General features: G+C 46.6%; 1 protein-coding gene across 2 annotated transcripts; it reads right to left on the bottom strand.

Moving 5' to 3' along the window:
- Window positions 1-194: 194 nt before the first annotated feature.
- Window positions 195-14,447, bottom strand: CASP9 (caspase 9). 2 transcript variants are annotated; one of them, XM_038376766.2, is made up of 10 exons: window positions 14,153-14,447; window positions 12,705-12,918; window positions 10,963-11,052; window positions 9,730-9,767; window positions 7,396-7,572; window positions 6,028-6,117; window positions 4,145-4,292; window positions 3,460-3,639; window positions 2,729-2,838; window positions 195-808 (listed from the first exon to the last, which is right to left on the bottom strand). In XM_038376766.2, exons 1-10 carry the CDS (start codon window positions 14,282-14,284, stop codon window positions 716-718), a joined length of 1,272 nt encoding a protein of 423 aa, XP_038232694.1. In that variant the 5' UTR covers window positions 14,285-14,447; the 3' UTR covers window positions 195-715. The 2 variants fall into 2 exon arrangements, with proteins under 2 accessions (XP_038232694.1, XP_043355953.1); XM_043500018.1 differs by lacking the exon at window positions 6,028-6,117 and having other exon boundaries at window positions 14,153-14,423.
- Between the last annotated feature and the right edge of the window lie 2,164 nt (window positions 14,448-16,611).

Genomic DNA, 16,611 nt, shown 5'->3' with positions numbered 1-16,611 from the left:
GGTGTTCCTGGTAAGCATGGACAGCTGTGATAATTCATTAGTGGGAGAGTTCTTAAAGAGCCATCAAAATATTTTTTTGCTAAAATCATCATGCTTTTATTCCCCTGGACGCTGGGGGATGCCTGGGAGTAAGAGAGAAGTCAGAGAACGCCAGGCTAGCTGGAGAAGAGAATAAAAGAGCAAGACAAACTGTATAGAAAGAGTGGGGTCTTTAGTACAAAAGGGCAACAGATGCTGTAAAACGATTCCCCATCCCCAAACACTGGCTTTTGGTTCAGGGGCATTTTTGATTCAAAGAGCGTAAATACAAAGGTAATTACAAAATGCCAACACTTCACCCACGCCTCTTGGTAGAGGGCACCGTAATTGTAACCGTAAAACGGCCACCGGCACGGCCCTCTGGATAGCAGAGATACAGAGTCCAAGGTTGCAACCTCCTAATGAAGGGCAGGACTCTTCCCTTCAGTCCTTGTTGTCAGTCTTAAATGTTTGAGATTAGGAAGCGACCAGTCCTGGTCTGATCAGGCAGGAGGTGTGACGTCTGTTTCACAGTAACGAGCGCATGAACACATTAAGCTTCCAAGGAAAAATGAATCCATGAAAAGGTGAAGGCAGACAGGAGCATTGGTTCAGAGCAGTAACAGCCAGGCGCAGAATCTCTTCAGGCCTCATGGAGACTATCCAGGTGCATGGTGGAGACCTCCCAGCCACAACTTTAGTCGCTCATGAAGAAGAATTGTTTACGGAGGAAGTTAAAAGTGCCCGGCATCTGCTTGTACTTTCCTTTAGCAGACACAGCATGAGCCACCTGGGAAAGAGAAAAACCAAGGAGTTGGCTAGTTTGCTGGTTGTGTGTGTTGGAACATAGCTTTTCCCAGCACTAGAGACACACAGATACCATGGGTGCAGTGAGGAGAGCTGTATATATTAGGAAAGGGGGAGGAAAGGCAGTGGGTAGGTTTAACATTTATAAGATGGGGGTGGGGAGGGTTTGCTGGCAGAATTAAGACAACTCTGGAGAAATGCAGGGCAAGATAAAGAGTCCCAGAGCAGATCTTGTGTAAAACCTCTGTACTGTACTGTAGGTCTTTGCCTCTAAGACACTTCAGAGCCACTCCATCACCCTGTGCTCCTCATCAGATGCTAATCTCTGAAGGCTGCCTGAGAGCAGTCAATACCCGCCCCCTGCTGCCCTTGCCACACAGACAGCTCTTTGTATGAATCAGAAATAACCTTTCCTTTGCTCACAAGAGATTAGTCATTTCTTTTGTGGCAACACTTCTATGCAGTTTTTTTTCAAAACAGAAAGGTCTATTATCCCTCCTCCCCTTACGTATTTGCTAGAACTCCCCATCACCTCCCCAAGAATCCTGCACTGGGACAGAACAATTTCAAAGCATTCACTTTCCTGACTGAAAGCAGTTTGACCACTCTAGAAGTGGAGGGCCTGATCCTCAGCTATTTGAAATCAACAGGAGTTGTGCCACTGATTTCAACCAGAGCAGAATTAGGTCCAGGAGATTGAGAGAACAATTTTTCTTTCCTGATTTGAAGACAATGTAGGATGCTTCTTTACACACGGGTTACGCAAAAGACCAGCTGAAATTCTGAAAATTGGAATGTCATTTGCCTAGTCTTGAATGAACAAAACAACCACCTCCCCACTATCTGAGTTGTAGGTGTATGCCCAGAACAGAATTTCCGGTAAGTGAATGATTATGATTATTGTTGGTAGGGTGACCAAATTGCAAGTGTGAAAAATCGGGACAGGGGTGGGGTGGGGGGTAATAGGTGACTATATAAGAAAAAGCCCCAAAAATCGGGACTGTCTCTATAAAATTGGGACATCTGGTCACCCTAATTGTTGGGCATTGCTGAGTAAACACAGCGGTACATTTGATAGTGACAAAATGGGCTTTTGTGCTATTTCATTGCAGTGTATGAGGGCTGCAGCATGGAACGAGTACCCTTAAAAGTTAGTTTGAGAGGTTCGGATTTTCACTGAATTATTTCTGAAACACTGTGCCCGTCATTCACAATATGGGAGAGTTATTTCTGAGAATCCTAAATTAGTATATACTCAAACTTACTGGCTCATTAACATACACATTTACATTTCATGCACATAAATTACGATGCAATTACATCACTCACAAGTCAAGATAAAAAAATAACAGTAACACAAGCATCCGGTGGGGTTATCCATACAACAGGACGTTCCAGGAGACGAATCAAAAGCTCACCACAGCAGCAGAGAGAGAGTAAAAGCAAAAAGTTAAGATCAAGATGGAGAACTCTGACCATTACAAACACAACCATGTCTTGCTATTTTATGTCCAAGTAGGAGATTATCTCAACACACTACCATTGTGCCTGCTGCTGCTGGCTCTGACAGTTTGGCTTTTTGTGACAGGATGGACAGATGGTACTTTGCTCTGAGGCAGGGTGAGGGCAGGCCATTAGGCAAAGATTAAGGCCTATATTTTCAAAAGTGACTTGTGATTTTGGGTGCAACACCTGGTTGAGGCCTGATTCTCAGAGGTCAGGTGCTTAGCCCTTTTGGAAAATCAGGCTTTTTCAAGGCATCTCTTGTTGGGCCCCCCCAAAACTGAAGCACCCCAAAATCACTAGTCACTATTGAAAATGGAGGCCTAAGTGTCTAACGCCTGACTAAATGCAAAACCAAATGCCTACATTCAGCAAGAGGGTCAGAAACAGGAACATTTACCCTCACTAGCATGCAGAGCAGGTCTTCAGTAGGAGCATATTGTTCAAGTACGCAGTCCAGTGTTTCGACGTACCACGAGCCAGTCTGGGTATCCCGCCAGGAGACAAAACCTTAGGAGAACACAGGGAAAGTAAGGAACTCATTCCCTACAAGCAGTCCTTTCTTTCCTTCCTAACTCCATAAGGAGATGCCCGGAGGGGTAGAAATTCCACCCTATGGATAACTTCTTCCAAATCCAGCACTAGAACATCCAGACTCTTCGTGAGGGAGCGTGGCCAGTGCTACAGACTCACTGGGTGACCTGGGGCAAGTCAAAACCTTTCTGTGCCTCCGTTTCTTCCGTCTAAAATGGGGATCATAATTGCTTGCCTCATGCAGGTGAGGGGCTCAATTAATGTTTGCCAAGGACTGAGATCCTCAGATGATAAACGCAGGGTGTTATTACTCACCAAAGAATAGGTTCTTTAAGACTTTGAAAGAGGGAAAGAAAGAATATATAAACCCTCTCTCTCGCTTTGCACTTCTCATCCATATATCTGAAAGCGTTTTACAAAGGGGATCAGTATCATTATCCCCATTCTACAGCTGGGGAAACTGAGGCAGAGGGCAGGGAAGTGACTTATCCAAGGTCACCCAGCAGGTCAGTGGCAGAGCCAGGTATAGAACCCATGTCTCCTGAATCCCAGGCCAGTGCTCTATCCACTGCCAGTGCTTGACTTATGCTGTCTCACCTGGAAAAGTTGAATAGGACACAAAGATGTCACTAGGAGTGGGTAAGCTGGCTACTGCATCTGGCTCATCCAAGTTACCGGGCTGGATCTGAAAGGGAGTTGCATCCGACTCTACGGAACCTCCACGAGGTTGGTTTACAGGTGAATCAGAATCCACCTCAACTCCTCGGTCTTTCTGCTCTGCAAGAGGCAACCAGAAAACCTTCTCCGTTACATACGTAAGTAATACGCAGTGGTTCCCTCCCATCCCTTAGCAAACACGGTCCTTTAACTAAAGGAGCCACCTGCAATGCACTCAAGCAGAGTCCATTCATGCCAATGAGATGCTCTGAGCCAAAGGCAGAGAACTGAAACAATCAGCTGTGGCAGAGTCCATACAGGAGTCTTCTGCTCAAAGCTCCATGGCAGTGGAACGCACCTCCAGCTCTGAAGTGCTTCTAACGGCTCAGTCTTTAGAAACCTCACTCTCTATGGCCAATCAGTGCATTGCCTCAGCAATAAGAATATGGAGCAGAGAGCAAGAGAAGACAGCCTGAGAAAAGGGAGTAAGAACAGCAAAAGAAAGAGAGGACAGAGAATTATTATACCCCAAGTGCCTATGCACAAGCAAGCGGTCATACAACTGCTTCTCCTCCTGAAGGAGCCCCGAAGGCAAAGCACTAGCAGAACTCAAGCCAATATTCACCTCCGCCACAGGCTTGAATAAAGAAGAGTTTGGGTTTTCCTCTCAAGCTTGGGCAATGGGACCCATTGAAGAAGTTCACAATCTTTTCGACTGGAATGAGCTTTCCATCCGTGCCATAAATAGCCCCAGGAAATTGAATATGGCTGGTCTGAAAGAGCAAAATCCACTGGCTGTTAACACAAAGACAATAGGCCAACCTTTTCTCGAGTACAGTGGTTCCCAAACTTTAACTACCTGTGAACCCCTTTTACTAAAGTGTCAAGTCTTGCGAACCCCCTCCTAAAAATGAAGATTTCCAGGGATTTTCTCCTTTACCTGAGTGTAAATTATAAAAGCAGTGATCTTGGAAATATAAAATTTGTTTTTATGACATGCTTATTACACACTATTTATTATTAAATTATTATTTATCATTACAATATTTTTATTACATTATGAAAACGGCAACACTCTTCCAAGATCTCACTTTTGTAGCTTGTATCACTTTGAATAAGCCTGTTATAAAACAAGGCTCCTATGTTTCATCAAGGAGTGTCAGATGTGAAACAGCATGAAGGTATTTAAGAAGCCAACTCAAATCGTACCTTCTACACAAGCATTCAGGTCTTGAGCAGTCCAGTCAAACAACACACGATACAACAAAGTTTAAACTTGTTCTTCATAATAATTTTTAAAACAATACTAGCTGCCTATTTAATTTTAAAAACAGCAAAAAATATCCACCTTCCTTTCCATTTCTTATAAGGAGTCTTTAAGTTTCCTCAGTGTGATAGATATGCTTGCTTTGATCTGCTTAGCTCTTGGAAGTCCAGGGGCTCCAAGCTGCTGGCCCCATGCTGCCCGGGGTCCCTAGGAACAGCTCTGTCCGCCATTAGGGAATTTTTTCCTGAGAACCCCCTGTAACATTTCACGAACCCCCAGGGGTTCACAAACCCCAGTTTTGGAACCACTGCTCTAGTATAAACAACCCTCATTTTAAAAGTTTTTCCTTGCATATGGAGCCGGGATGAATCTGATGCTCTGATATTTAGGAGGATTTGGGATATGAGTTAAGGAGAGAGAAAACCCATGTGTTACTTTAAATAGTCTAAATTCTAGAAACCCATGCCCCTGATCTTCCAATGGCCCCCACTTCTCCCCCAAAACCTGGTATTGGTCAGCTTTAATTTACCCACTGCCCCATAGGCTAATCTGAATATTTGATTAACAGCCACCCTAAATTTTCCTCTTTCTGTAATTTCACATTTCCTATAGCTAGACGCTGTTGTAATCCAGGGATTCATTCCTACTAATTATACACACCCCCATTGATCCATGAATGTTCCCCTGGCGGATGTAGAATTATTCCACACAAAACATTGTCTAGCAGCAGGCTCCCCTCACTGTTTCATCCACCATAAACTCGGAACACACCCCATGTCCCAGGAAGGTTAGACCAGAGTTATAAGGGGCACAGAATGCCCAGGAAGGGGAATTAGTAGCAAGGTCAGATTAAAGTAGGAAAGAGCTTGTGTTTGATATAGCGTCTGTCACCCACCTGAGAAAACACCTCACCACAACGTTCTACAGCTATAAAGCAAATCACCGAGCCTACCATCAAGGGAGGCCCCATCGCGCATGATAACGGGGCAACCCCCACCATGATTAGTTCAGCACTGCAGTTAGAAGATCCTTTCCCCAGGCAACCCCCCCCACATAGCACGATACCTGGAAAGGAGAGGCCCCAATGGCCTATGTCCGCAGGATAAGATCAGGAAAGGAGGGAGCAGAAACCAGTCCCCACGCTGATGCCCAGGACATGGTGGCAATCCACACACACTTTTCAGGAGCATGCTTCTCCCCCAGTCATGGGGAGATATGCACGAGAGTGCCAATCCTCCTACCTGATAGCCGTGGGAAAGGATCACCACCAGGCAGCAGTCCAGAGCGCTGTGGTCCCGCCTCGCCAGGAGCTGCAACTCCCTGGCAATTTCCTACACACATTTGCAAAGGTCAGCATTCAACGGTCCCATTTTTCAGTTGCCAATTTAGTAACTGCTACCTTCAGTCCTGCCCCTTAGCAATCCCATGTCAATGTCATGCTGCTGAAAGGGGTCAGAGTGTGCTCCCCGGAGACTGGCTCACCCAAGAGCACAGACAAGCTTCCCTGTGCTGCTCAGTGCTGATCTGGGGACACTGCTGCTGTGGAGGAGAGCAGACCCATTGCTCGCTCCACAGCACAGTCAATCCTTGCCCTCTCTTTTGCCAGCAAGGCTGTTAAAATCAGTGCCAAGCAGGATGACAATTTTGTTACCCTGACAAGTGTCTACAAGGAGAGCCACCCTATTTTCTTCACGTGGGACACTGAACCACTTCTCAGATGGAACAAGCTCAGGGTGATTGCAATCTACTGCTACTTAACATTTGCCATTTAACTGAAGAGATTTACTTTGCTGTATTAAAGGACACCCTCATTTCTGCGTTTCTTCCAAACGCAGCACAAATGGAAGGTAGTGCATTTGATGTGCACACACACGCACACCAATGCTCCGCCTCAGATTTAAAAATAATCAGACTCGTTTGTTTTGGTTTTAACAGGTATGCCAGGAGATTGAATGCCCTGCTTAATATCAACTATTATATCATTCAAGAACAAACAGAAAATCAAGCTCCTGGGTACACCAGTCAGGGAGAATCCTGGTCAGAGCTATCAAATAAATACATCTTCAGACAATAACTTATAAATCATGTTCAGGAATAAAAACTCAGCCCAGAGAGCCCAGAACATGGGGCTCCTTTTTCATCTGTTACTATAACTGCAAAAGACAAGATGATTTGAAAGCAGTGCTTTCGTTGTCTCTTCGAACACTGAAGTTTGGGGTTGGAGGGTTATGTGCTTTTACCATCGGAGCACATATTGTCACCCTCTAGCAACACTTTCAGGGTACATCTACACTGCAAGCGAAGCTGTGATTGTAGCACAGGTAGGTAGACTCATTCCAGCTTTAATCTAGCTAGCACAGGTAACAGTAGCAGTGTAGATGTGGCACCATGGACTTCACTGAGGGCTAGCCGCCCCAGAACGTATGCAGGCTCACTGATGGGCTTGTCCTCAGGCAGTTAGCCTGTGCTGCCATGTCTGAACTATGACTGTTACCTGTACTAGTGAGACTGAAGCTAGCACAGGTATGCCCATCCCTACTACAACCACACCTTCACCTGCAGCATAGTCTCTTAGCCCCTCGGCTCTTGCCAAATGCTTCCACCTTTACCTGAGCTTTGAGATCTTGTTGAACCAGGACGTTAAAGTGCAGTGACTTGAAGCGCTTCTCCAGTTTCTCACAGTCTATATTGGAGCCCTCTCGAGAAGACAGTTTAGACTCTTCGATGAAACGAACGTTGTTGATGATGAGGCAGTAACCACATGGGTTAGCTTTCAGAACATAAACCTGGCATAATACCCACAGGGGAGCAGTCAGACAAACTAAATTCAACCTCATTTTATTCAGCGTGTCCGTCGGCTAATCCAGTGGGATGCAGCTCAGAACTGAAAATGCAGCTTTCATGAAGCACATTTTATTGCTTCTGAAAACTCAATTTATTGTTTGCCAAGGATGACAGATGGATAATGGAATCCATGCTCCCTATCTAAGTTCCCTCTAGGCTGTGTGACCACATCTGTGCAGGAGGGGAAGGCATCTCTCTCCTGGCCCCGGAGCTGCCACGGCCAAAAGAGGCGCCTTTCCCTTGGCCCCGGCCCGGAGCTCCTGCGGCTGGGGACAGGCACCTCTGCCCCCATCCCGGGCTGCTGCAGCGAGAGAGGGCTGGGGGGGGGGGTCCTCTCTCCCCGCTGCAGCCCTGGGGAAGCCTGCACCCCAAATACCTCATCCTCAGCCCTACTCCAGAGCCCGCAACCCCCAGCCAGAGCCCTCACCCACCCGCATCCCAACCCTCTGCCCTAACCCCTCATCCCTCGGCCCCACCCCCACCACACATCACCTCCATATTGGTGCACATAACAAAATTCATTCCGCATATGGACGTAAAAAATTAGAGGGAAAATTGCTCCCTATACAAGTGGATACAAGCAGCTGGGATAATGTTGCACATCCAGCTTTACTTCATTCATGCAGAGTCCCACTGAAGTCAATGGGATCAACAGAATCAGGGTCTTGACTGAAACGGATATAGGGTCAAATTCCCTTCCACTGACTTACATCAGGGATGAATTTGGCCTCCACTTTCCTAAACATGCAGGTCTGTATTCACGACACTAGCTTAACTTGTAACGGTCATGCTGCACGAATGTGTGCAGTGCATTTTAGTTAGTGGTTTTTTTTTATTAGTATATTTCACACTATAATTACAAAAATAAAATACCCACTCTACAAATGCAGCACACTTTAAGTGTTGCGCTAGGTAATTATTAGTTGTCTTGATGATAATTGCTTAGGGAAAAATATTTGACTATATGTTATTGGTCAGATTTATGTTGTATTTAATGTAATTAGAAGAGTGAGTGTGGTGTGACAATTGTTGTAATCTGAACTGAACTGGCCCAGTCAAAGCAGCAGGACTCACTCAGATGCTGCATCTGACACCCGGACATCAAAGTCACATTTGCTAGTAATTATTTAAATGACCTTTTAAATAACACAGAACAGTTTGATTCAAAAACTGTAAAGAAGCACAATGTAAATTACCAGCTGCAGGCAAAAATTTTCAAAAGCACCTAAATCCCATTAGCTTTGGCACTAAGGGCCATATTTAGACCTGCTAGGCACTTAAAAGTTTTGCCAGCATCTCTCTGTTGGTTGGGGGGAGGAGGGACAATCACACCCATAACTGACTGCTCTAGGGCTAGCAAAACCCCTAGAGCAGATGCAGTTATTCCAGCAAAAATGTCCTTTTGCTGCTTATTTCGTTCAGGGAACTGGTATAAATTATACTGACAAAAAAAATTATTTTGTCCAGTATGCCAGCAAATCCTTTCTAGCGTAGACAAAGCCTTACAAAGGTATTTAGGGACTTGAAATAACAGCAGGTGCCCAGCGAGATTTACAACAATACCATAGTGAGATAGACACCTAACTCCCACAGACTTTCAATAGAACTTGGGCATTGAATAGACGCTTTTGAAATAGACGTCTTGAATAGACGCTTTTGAAAATTACACTGTACACCTGCAAAAAGAAAAGGAGTACTCGTGGCACCTTAGAGACTAACAAATTTATGTGAGAATAAGCTTTCGTGAGGTACAGCTCACTTCATCGGATGCACTCAAATTAACAAATTTATTTGAATGCATTCGATGAAGTGAGCTGTAGCTCACGAAAGCTTATGCTCAAATAAATTTGTTAGTCTCTAAGGTGCCATAAGTACTCCTTTTCTTTTTGTGAATACAGACTAACACGGCTGCTACTCTGAAAACTATACACCTGCTTCACCTTTAGGGACCTAAATACCTTTGTAATTTGGAGTCTTAAGAGCCTAAGTCCCTTTGACTTTTGAAAATGGGATGCAAAGTGGGTGGGACAGGGGAGAAAAAGAAGGTCGTTCAAGTAAGAAACGAGTAAAAACACTATACGTAGAAACAGGAAACTAACCATATCTGAGTTCCTCCTGGATTTCTCTGCAGCAGAACCTACAACATGTGATGAGAGAGAAATGACATACAGCTCCACCACCTACCTCACATTCATTAGGGATTGGGTCTCTGCTTAATGGAATTCATATTAATGCAAATATTTCCAGTGCTTTGACACCTGAACTCCTCCTCGCCCCGGTGACACACAGGAAAGAAACATTGTTCCTTTACATGCATCATCGGACTGCAGATGTTGAGAGTGAAATTCTGGGGGTTCATTTATCATGGCTTTGGACATTGCCTGTCAAAGAGTATTGGCCAGAAAGTCGTGAATTTGAGCTTCATTTGTCACAACAGAATTAGATGGGAAATCATCTCATAGCCTTTCCACCCCAAATACCTTCTCTCCTCTCCTAAGCAGCAGGCAACCTAACCTAGCCTATAAAAGTCTCTGGAACAATCAGTGTTACAACTCAAAGTAGTTTTCCTTTTGACAGCATCTAGTTGTTCAGATTGATTACATTCCATCTTAAATCAACAATTACATGGCACAGTACACTTGGGGTTGCATCCCTCCCTCCTTCAATGGATGGATCTTTTATGACAGAGCCTTGGTTTTAGTCTTGATATTTTCTTCTCTGGGTGCTTTTAATGGTTAGCAGGCTCTCAGACACTAGCCAGAAATGTGTACAAATACTATGGATTTTATACAAGTAATGGTACACAGAGATACCCGCTTCACAGAGGGAAATGGCTGCAGGTGGCTGCTAGTCACTGCACACAGAGAGAAAAATCATCATCACTCAGGAGAGATGCCTGGACTAGCAGGGAATGGATGCAATGTGTGGACAGCATGATCAGCCAGCCTGTGGCAAAAGGGCACATGGAGAGGGAAGAGCAGGGTAGAGGGAATGCCTCCAGCGGAGTTATGGAGTGGCACTGATACACTCCAGAGCAGTGGTTCTCAACCTCTTTACCATTGTGGGAAGTAAGAACCCTAGGTGGGCCGCATCCAATACTCCCTGTATGACCCTGAGGATGTCACATGGGCTGCAGCTCTGTACTGATTGGGCCACAGGTGGAGAACCACTGCTCCAGAGGGTGCTCCATCCAGAAGGCGGATTGGCACAATATGTGGGCCATGCTGAGGCTCCCAGAGGAAGATGGGCCGAAGGGACCAACATGAGGTATGGGGAGAGAGGAGATGGAATGAAGGATTTAGACCAAAAATTGGCTAGCGGAGACTGCTTACCCTGAGCTGCTGCACTGGGACATGTTGGCACTTGGCATCTCTCAGTCACGGCTTGGACTGGGGTAGGCAAATATTCATGAGCCTTCCCATCTGTAAAGGTATAAGACATCTGGGCCTTGCATTACTGCCCTTCTGATAGACTTTTGCAAGAGAGAAAAGCATACGAAGCAGAGAGCAGGCCTCTCTCCGGAGGATCCGGATGGAGCACTGCTGATTGCAGGTAACAGAGCCTCTTGACCTGCTGCTAGAACCAGACTCAACAGTGGAGGGGAATTGCGAGCACACAGCAAAATCTGTTCTCACCATCACACGGAGGGCACCTGCCCTTTTCTTCCTGGCTCGTGCTCTTAGAAATAGCAACCTCTCCCTCTTCCCCCACGCCACCCAATAATTAAAGCATCCTGAAAAGGCCAAGCCTTCATAAAAAGACTTCTCCACCCCTACCTAAATCCCACCCTAAATTCTCACTCCTTCATGTCCTCTGTCCTACGTGATCTTTGCATCCCTCCTCCCGCTCCCAGTTTCAGTTTTGCCTCTTCTTTCCTGCCACCACTTATTCTCAGGATGACCTCCCAAGACTCCTTTCTCTTCTGCTTCAAACCCTTTGCATTTCTCAAGGCCTTACTGTGCTGATCTTCTCAGCACCAAATGTCTTTGCAACATCTCTGCTATTGTCCTGTGTATCAGACTTGTCTGAGTGAGAGCAGACACTTGTCAGGGCAGGGATCCTGCCTTTATATTTTTGGTAAAAAAAAAATCTGTAATATGTATAGAACTCTCTTTATAAGGTTTGGTCTACATTAGAAAAGTAGGTTAGCGTAACTATGTCACTCATGGGCGTGTAAAATCCATACCCCCGAGCAGCGTAGTTAAGCCAACCTAAGTCCCCCTGTAGACAGTGCTAGGCTGATGGAAGAATTCTTCCATCGACCTAGCTATCGCCTCTCAGAGGGGTGGATTACCTACGCTCAAGGAAGAACCCCTCCTGTCAATACAGTGGTGTCTACACTGAAGCCCTACAGTGGCGCAGCTGTGCCACAGTAGCATTTTAAAGGGTAGACAAGTTCTTTGGAATAATAAAGAAAATGTTGATAATGAAACTAGTTATCCAAGAAATATGACTATATAAGGTAAAAACAGGACAGGTAGACAAGTTACACATCAAATACAAATAAAATATACTATGCTATACAGTCCCTTCCATCTAAGAATCTTAGCACACTTTAGCTTTACAATAATTAACTCAGAACTCCTTTGACAGGTAAGGAGGTTTTACCCCCATTTTACAGATGGAGGAATTGTGATCTGACCCAAATCCCACAGCAAGCAGACACAGAGCTAGGAATGGAATTCAGATCTGCCAGTGTCCAATCCCTTCTCTAATCACTGGATCACACTCTCTCACCAATAGAAAAGAGAAATGTTTGTGTCCTCAGAGATCAGATTTGAGCCAGCATTGAGGTTACCTGCAAAAAAACCCAGCCGTTCTAAAGTTTATTAGCACAGCACTAGGAGATTACTGCCAATTAAAAGTTTTCAGCGGTATTGGATAGCATTATATTTTCCCAGTGGCTGTGTGGAATAATCTATACAATCAGTGATTCTGGAAGACATCCGGTCTATCAGATTTCACAAGCTGTTAGCCAGACTCCTGTACCTCCTCAGCAACAGCAACAGGGTTTACAACTGCTGTATCCAATTTTGCCATCTATCACGAAAACAGCACCACCACTGATACTTACACGTATCACCCTTTCCACCACGTAAGCCAATTTCAACTGGTTTTAGATCAACCGGACGCAACTGTGGGAATTTGTCCCCTTCACTCAGCAAAGTGGCAAGGTCGTTCTGTCCAGTTTCTCGCAAGCTTGAGACGAATGCAGGAAAAGCGTGTCTTCCTCGCGTCTGAAGGTCTGTAACCAACTGCCTGGCTTGGTCTCTTCGAGTGCCTGCTCTCTATAGGGGAGCAAAACCAAGACAGGAAGCATTAGCATCCAGTGGGCACAGCATGTCTACAGTCCAGCAATTCATAAACAGCATGGTGATGAGTACAAGAAAGGACGGGCGATTTTCCAGATGTGAACAGAACATAAACAGATCAGGGTGTTGTCTTTTTAGCCTGTAGCCAGGCAACTCATTGATGGCCCTCCCATCTTTCACATCAGCCTCTGGCTGGCAAATTCATGCCTCTGCCTAGTAGAGGCCCAGTGAATTTTTTAAGGCCCAGGTACTATCATAAGTAGAGAAACTGAGGCACAGAGGAACTGCCCTAGGTCAAATAGCAAGTTACTGGTAGAGTGAGGTATAAAACCCAAGTCACCTAATCCACAGTCCTCCACTCCCACTACTAGACAATGGTGCCTCCCACATGATAGGTACTATATCTACTGTACTATACCTTTGCTGGTTTTGGTTTTGGTTTGGTTTTGTACAAACTAACGCCCAGCCTTTAAAGCTTCTCTTGGCTTGTTTACCCCCATGGTTAGGGTTATGCCGCTTTAATTCCAAGGTTGTCCTTCCAGCTCACAGTCATAAAACTTAAATTCACAGCAGCTCTGCGACCTCGGCCCCCGCAATAACCCTGATCGGCTCGATCAGAAACGCAGGGAACTCCCCACAACTTTCCATTTGCCACGGGCTGTGAAAGTTCAGCCGCTTATAGCTGGGCCGATGGTCCCCGGCTGCAGCTCAGCGGCCTGACAATGGCATCTAGCGGGGGCCGGGTTCCTTTCAGGAAACAAAAAGAAAAGGAGGACTTGTGGCACCTTAGAGACTAACAAATTTATTAGAGCTGTAGCTCACGAAAGCTTATGCTCTAATAAATTTGTTAGTCTCTAAGGTGCCACAAGTCCTCCTTTTCTTTTTGCGAATACAGACTAACTCGGCTGCTACTCTGAAACCTTTCAGGAGACAGTGGAGAAGTTCCCCGGCAAGCCTAAGGGGATCGTGCCACCCCCAGGGGGGCTGGGTCTTGTGGGGGGGACACTGCCCTGCCTTCTGCACTGCAGTCTGTAGCCATGGAGGGGGGCTAAAATGCAATTACCCCAGGGGGCATGGGGAAGGCGCCTGGGCAAGGGGGGCTGAGCAGGGATGGGGGGGGCAGCGAGGGCAGGACGGCAGCGGTGGGGGGGGGCCGGTACCGCCGCAAGCTCCCACCCCAGATACAGCCCCGGGGCGGGGAGCGGGGCACCTGGATCTCCTCGAGCATGTCCTGGGTGAAGACGCCCTTGTGCAGCAGCAGGTCCCAGAGCGGAGCCACCCGCAGCTCCCGCACCAGGCGCAGGCGGCTCCGCTGCAGCAGCAGCCGCTGAGCCTCCTCCATCCGCGCCGCCCGGGGACCCCCTTGGGTGGGTCCCGGAGGAGCCGCGGGCAGCAGACAGCCGAGACGCGCCGCCCGCTTCCGGGAACCCCTCTCAGCCCGGCCCCCTTCGGAGCGGCCCTATAGGATCCGCCCTTCGCCGAGGCCTCCCCCCTGGATCCCATCGCCCGTAGCGCCCTCCCGGATCCCCCACGCGGAGGGCGGCGTAACAGCGTCCCCGGCGGAGCCCCCGCGATGTGTGCGCGTCCTTCCGCTTGGACACCAGCTCCCGCCACAGGAGCTCCCCTTTCTCGCTGTACAGGACTGTCCATAGGGCCCCAAAAGACTCGGCCTTCTTTCTAGGGGTTCAGAAGCCCCTGCTGCACCTTTCTGGGACATCCTGTAGCCTTTCCCCTATATATATATATATATAATCAATACTGGGTTTATATGTTCCACCCCCTCCCTCCCCCTTGACAGACAATTACATTCTTCCCCATCAGGCAGCCTTGCACAGCAAACAGCAGCATATTGTGTGTCCACATCCTCTATTCAAGTAGCTGGCATGGGTCAAGCTACCAGACTAGATGGACCATTAGTCTGTTCCAGGGCAGGAAGAACAAGTTCATAGATTCATAGATACTAAGGTCAGAAGGGACCATTCTGATCATCTAGTCCGACCTCCTGCACAGCGCAGGCCACAGAATCTCACCCACCCACTCCTATGAAAAACCTCACCTATGTCTGAGCTATTGAAGTCCTTAAATCGTGGTTTAAAGACTTCAAGGAGCAGAGAAGCCTCCCTCCAGTCACCCATGCCCCATGCTACAGAGGAAGGCAAAAAACCTCCAGGGCCTCTCCAATCTGCCCTGGAGGAAAATTCCTTCCCGACCCCAAATATGGCAATCAGCTAAACCCTGAGCATATGGGCAAGATTCACCAGCCAGATACTACAGAAAATTCTTTCCTGGGTAACTCAGATCCCATCCATCTAATATCCCATCTCAGGGGATTTGGCCTATTTACCCTGAATATTTAAAAATCAATTACTTACCAAAATCCCATTATCCCCATCATACCATCTCCTCCATAAACTTATCGAGTAGAATCTTAAAACCAGATACCAAAACCTTTTGCCCCCACGGCTTCCCTTGGAAGGCTATTCCAAAACTTCACTCCTCTGATGGTTAGAAACCTTCGTCTAATTTCAAGTCTAAAATGGCCTAAAATGGCCAGTTTATACCCATTTGTTCTTGTGTCCACATTGGTGCTGAGCTGAAATAATTCCTCTCCCTCTCCTGTATTTATCCCTCTGATATATTTATAGAGAGCAATCATATCTCCCCTCAACCTTCTTTTACTTAGGCTAAACAAGCCAAGCTCCTTAAGTCTCCTTTCAGAAGACAAGTTTTCCATTCCTCGGATCATCCTAGTAGCCCTTCTCTGTACCTGCTCCAGTTTGAATTCATCCTTTTTAAACATGGGAGACCAGAACTGCACACAGTATTCTAGGTGAGCTCTCACCAGTGCCTTGTATAATGGTACAAACACCTCCTTATCCCTACTGGAAATGCCTCTCCTGATGCATCCCAAAACTGCATTAGCTTTTTTCACAGCCATATCACATTGGCAGCTCATATACTCCAAGGTCCTTCTCCTCTTCCGTTACTTCTAATTGATGCGTCCCCAACTTATAACTAAAATTCTTGTTATTAATCAGTTCCATGCACAGAAGGAAACTTTACGCGCACGTTGGTGAGAATTTGGAGTAACTCTGCTGAAACCTGTGGCGTTATACTGGCTTTACACTGGTACAATCTGGAGAATAGGCAGAATTTGGACCCCAGTGTGTGGTCTTTGAGGTTGCACTAATAGCTCTATATATTTGTGTGGAAGCTAAGAAATTTAGGCTATTTTGAATAGGGTTGGCATTTTATAAGTCTAGTGGTCAATCATGCTAATTCAGTTACCATGCCAACAGAGGAGCAGGGGAGAGGGAGAGAAAAAAACATTGTGAGGCCAAGAAGCCACAGGGTGACGCAGCACCACGGTGACGTGGGCTGACACCATGACGCAATGTCATGTCATGACACAGCAGCACCACGGTGACGTGGGCTGACACCAGGACACATAGGTGCTGGAACTAGGTTTACGGGGGGGGGGGTGCGCTCTCTTGCACCCGCTGGCTTGAAGTGGTTTCCATTATATACAGGGTTTCTAGTTTAGTTCAATGGCTCTCAGCACCCCCCCCATGATAAAAATTGTTCCAGCCCCCCTGCAATGACATGCTATCACATGGCGATGCGGCTCCACGGTGACGTGGGCTGACATCAAGACATGACGTCGCGTGG

This window comes from Dermochelys coriacea, chromosome 18 (assembly GCF_009764565.3).
Source record: "Dermochelys coriacea isolate rDerCor1 chromosome 18, rDerCor1.pri.v4, whole genome shotgun sequence".
Lineage (NCBI taxonomy): Eukaryota > Metazoa > Chordata > Testudines > Dermochelyidae > Dermochelys > Dermochelys coriacea.
This window is presented reverse-complemented; position numbering and strand designations above follow the sequence as displayed.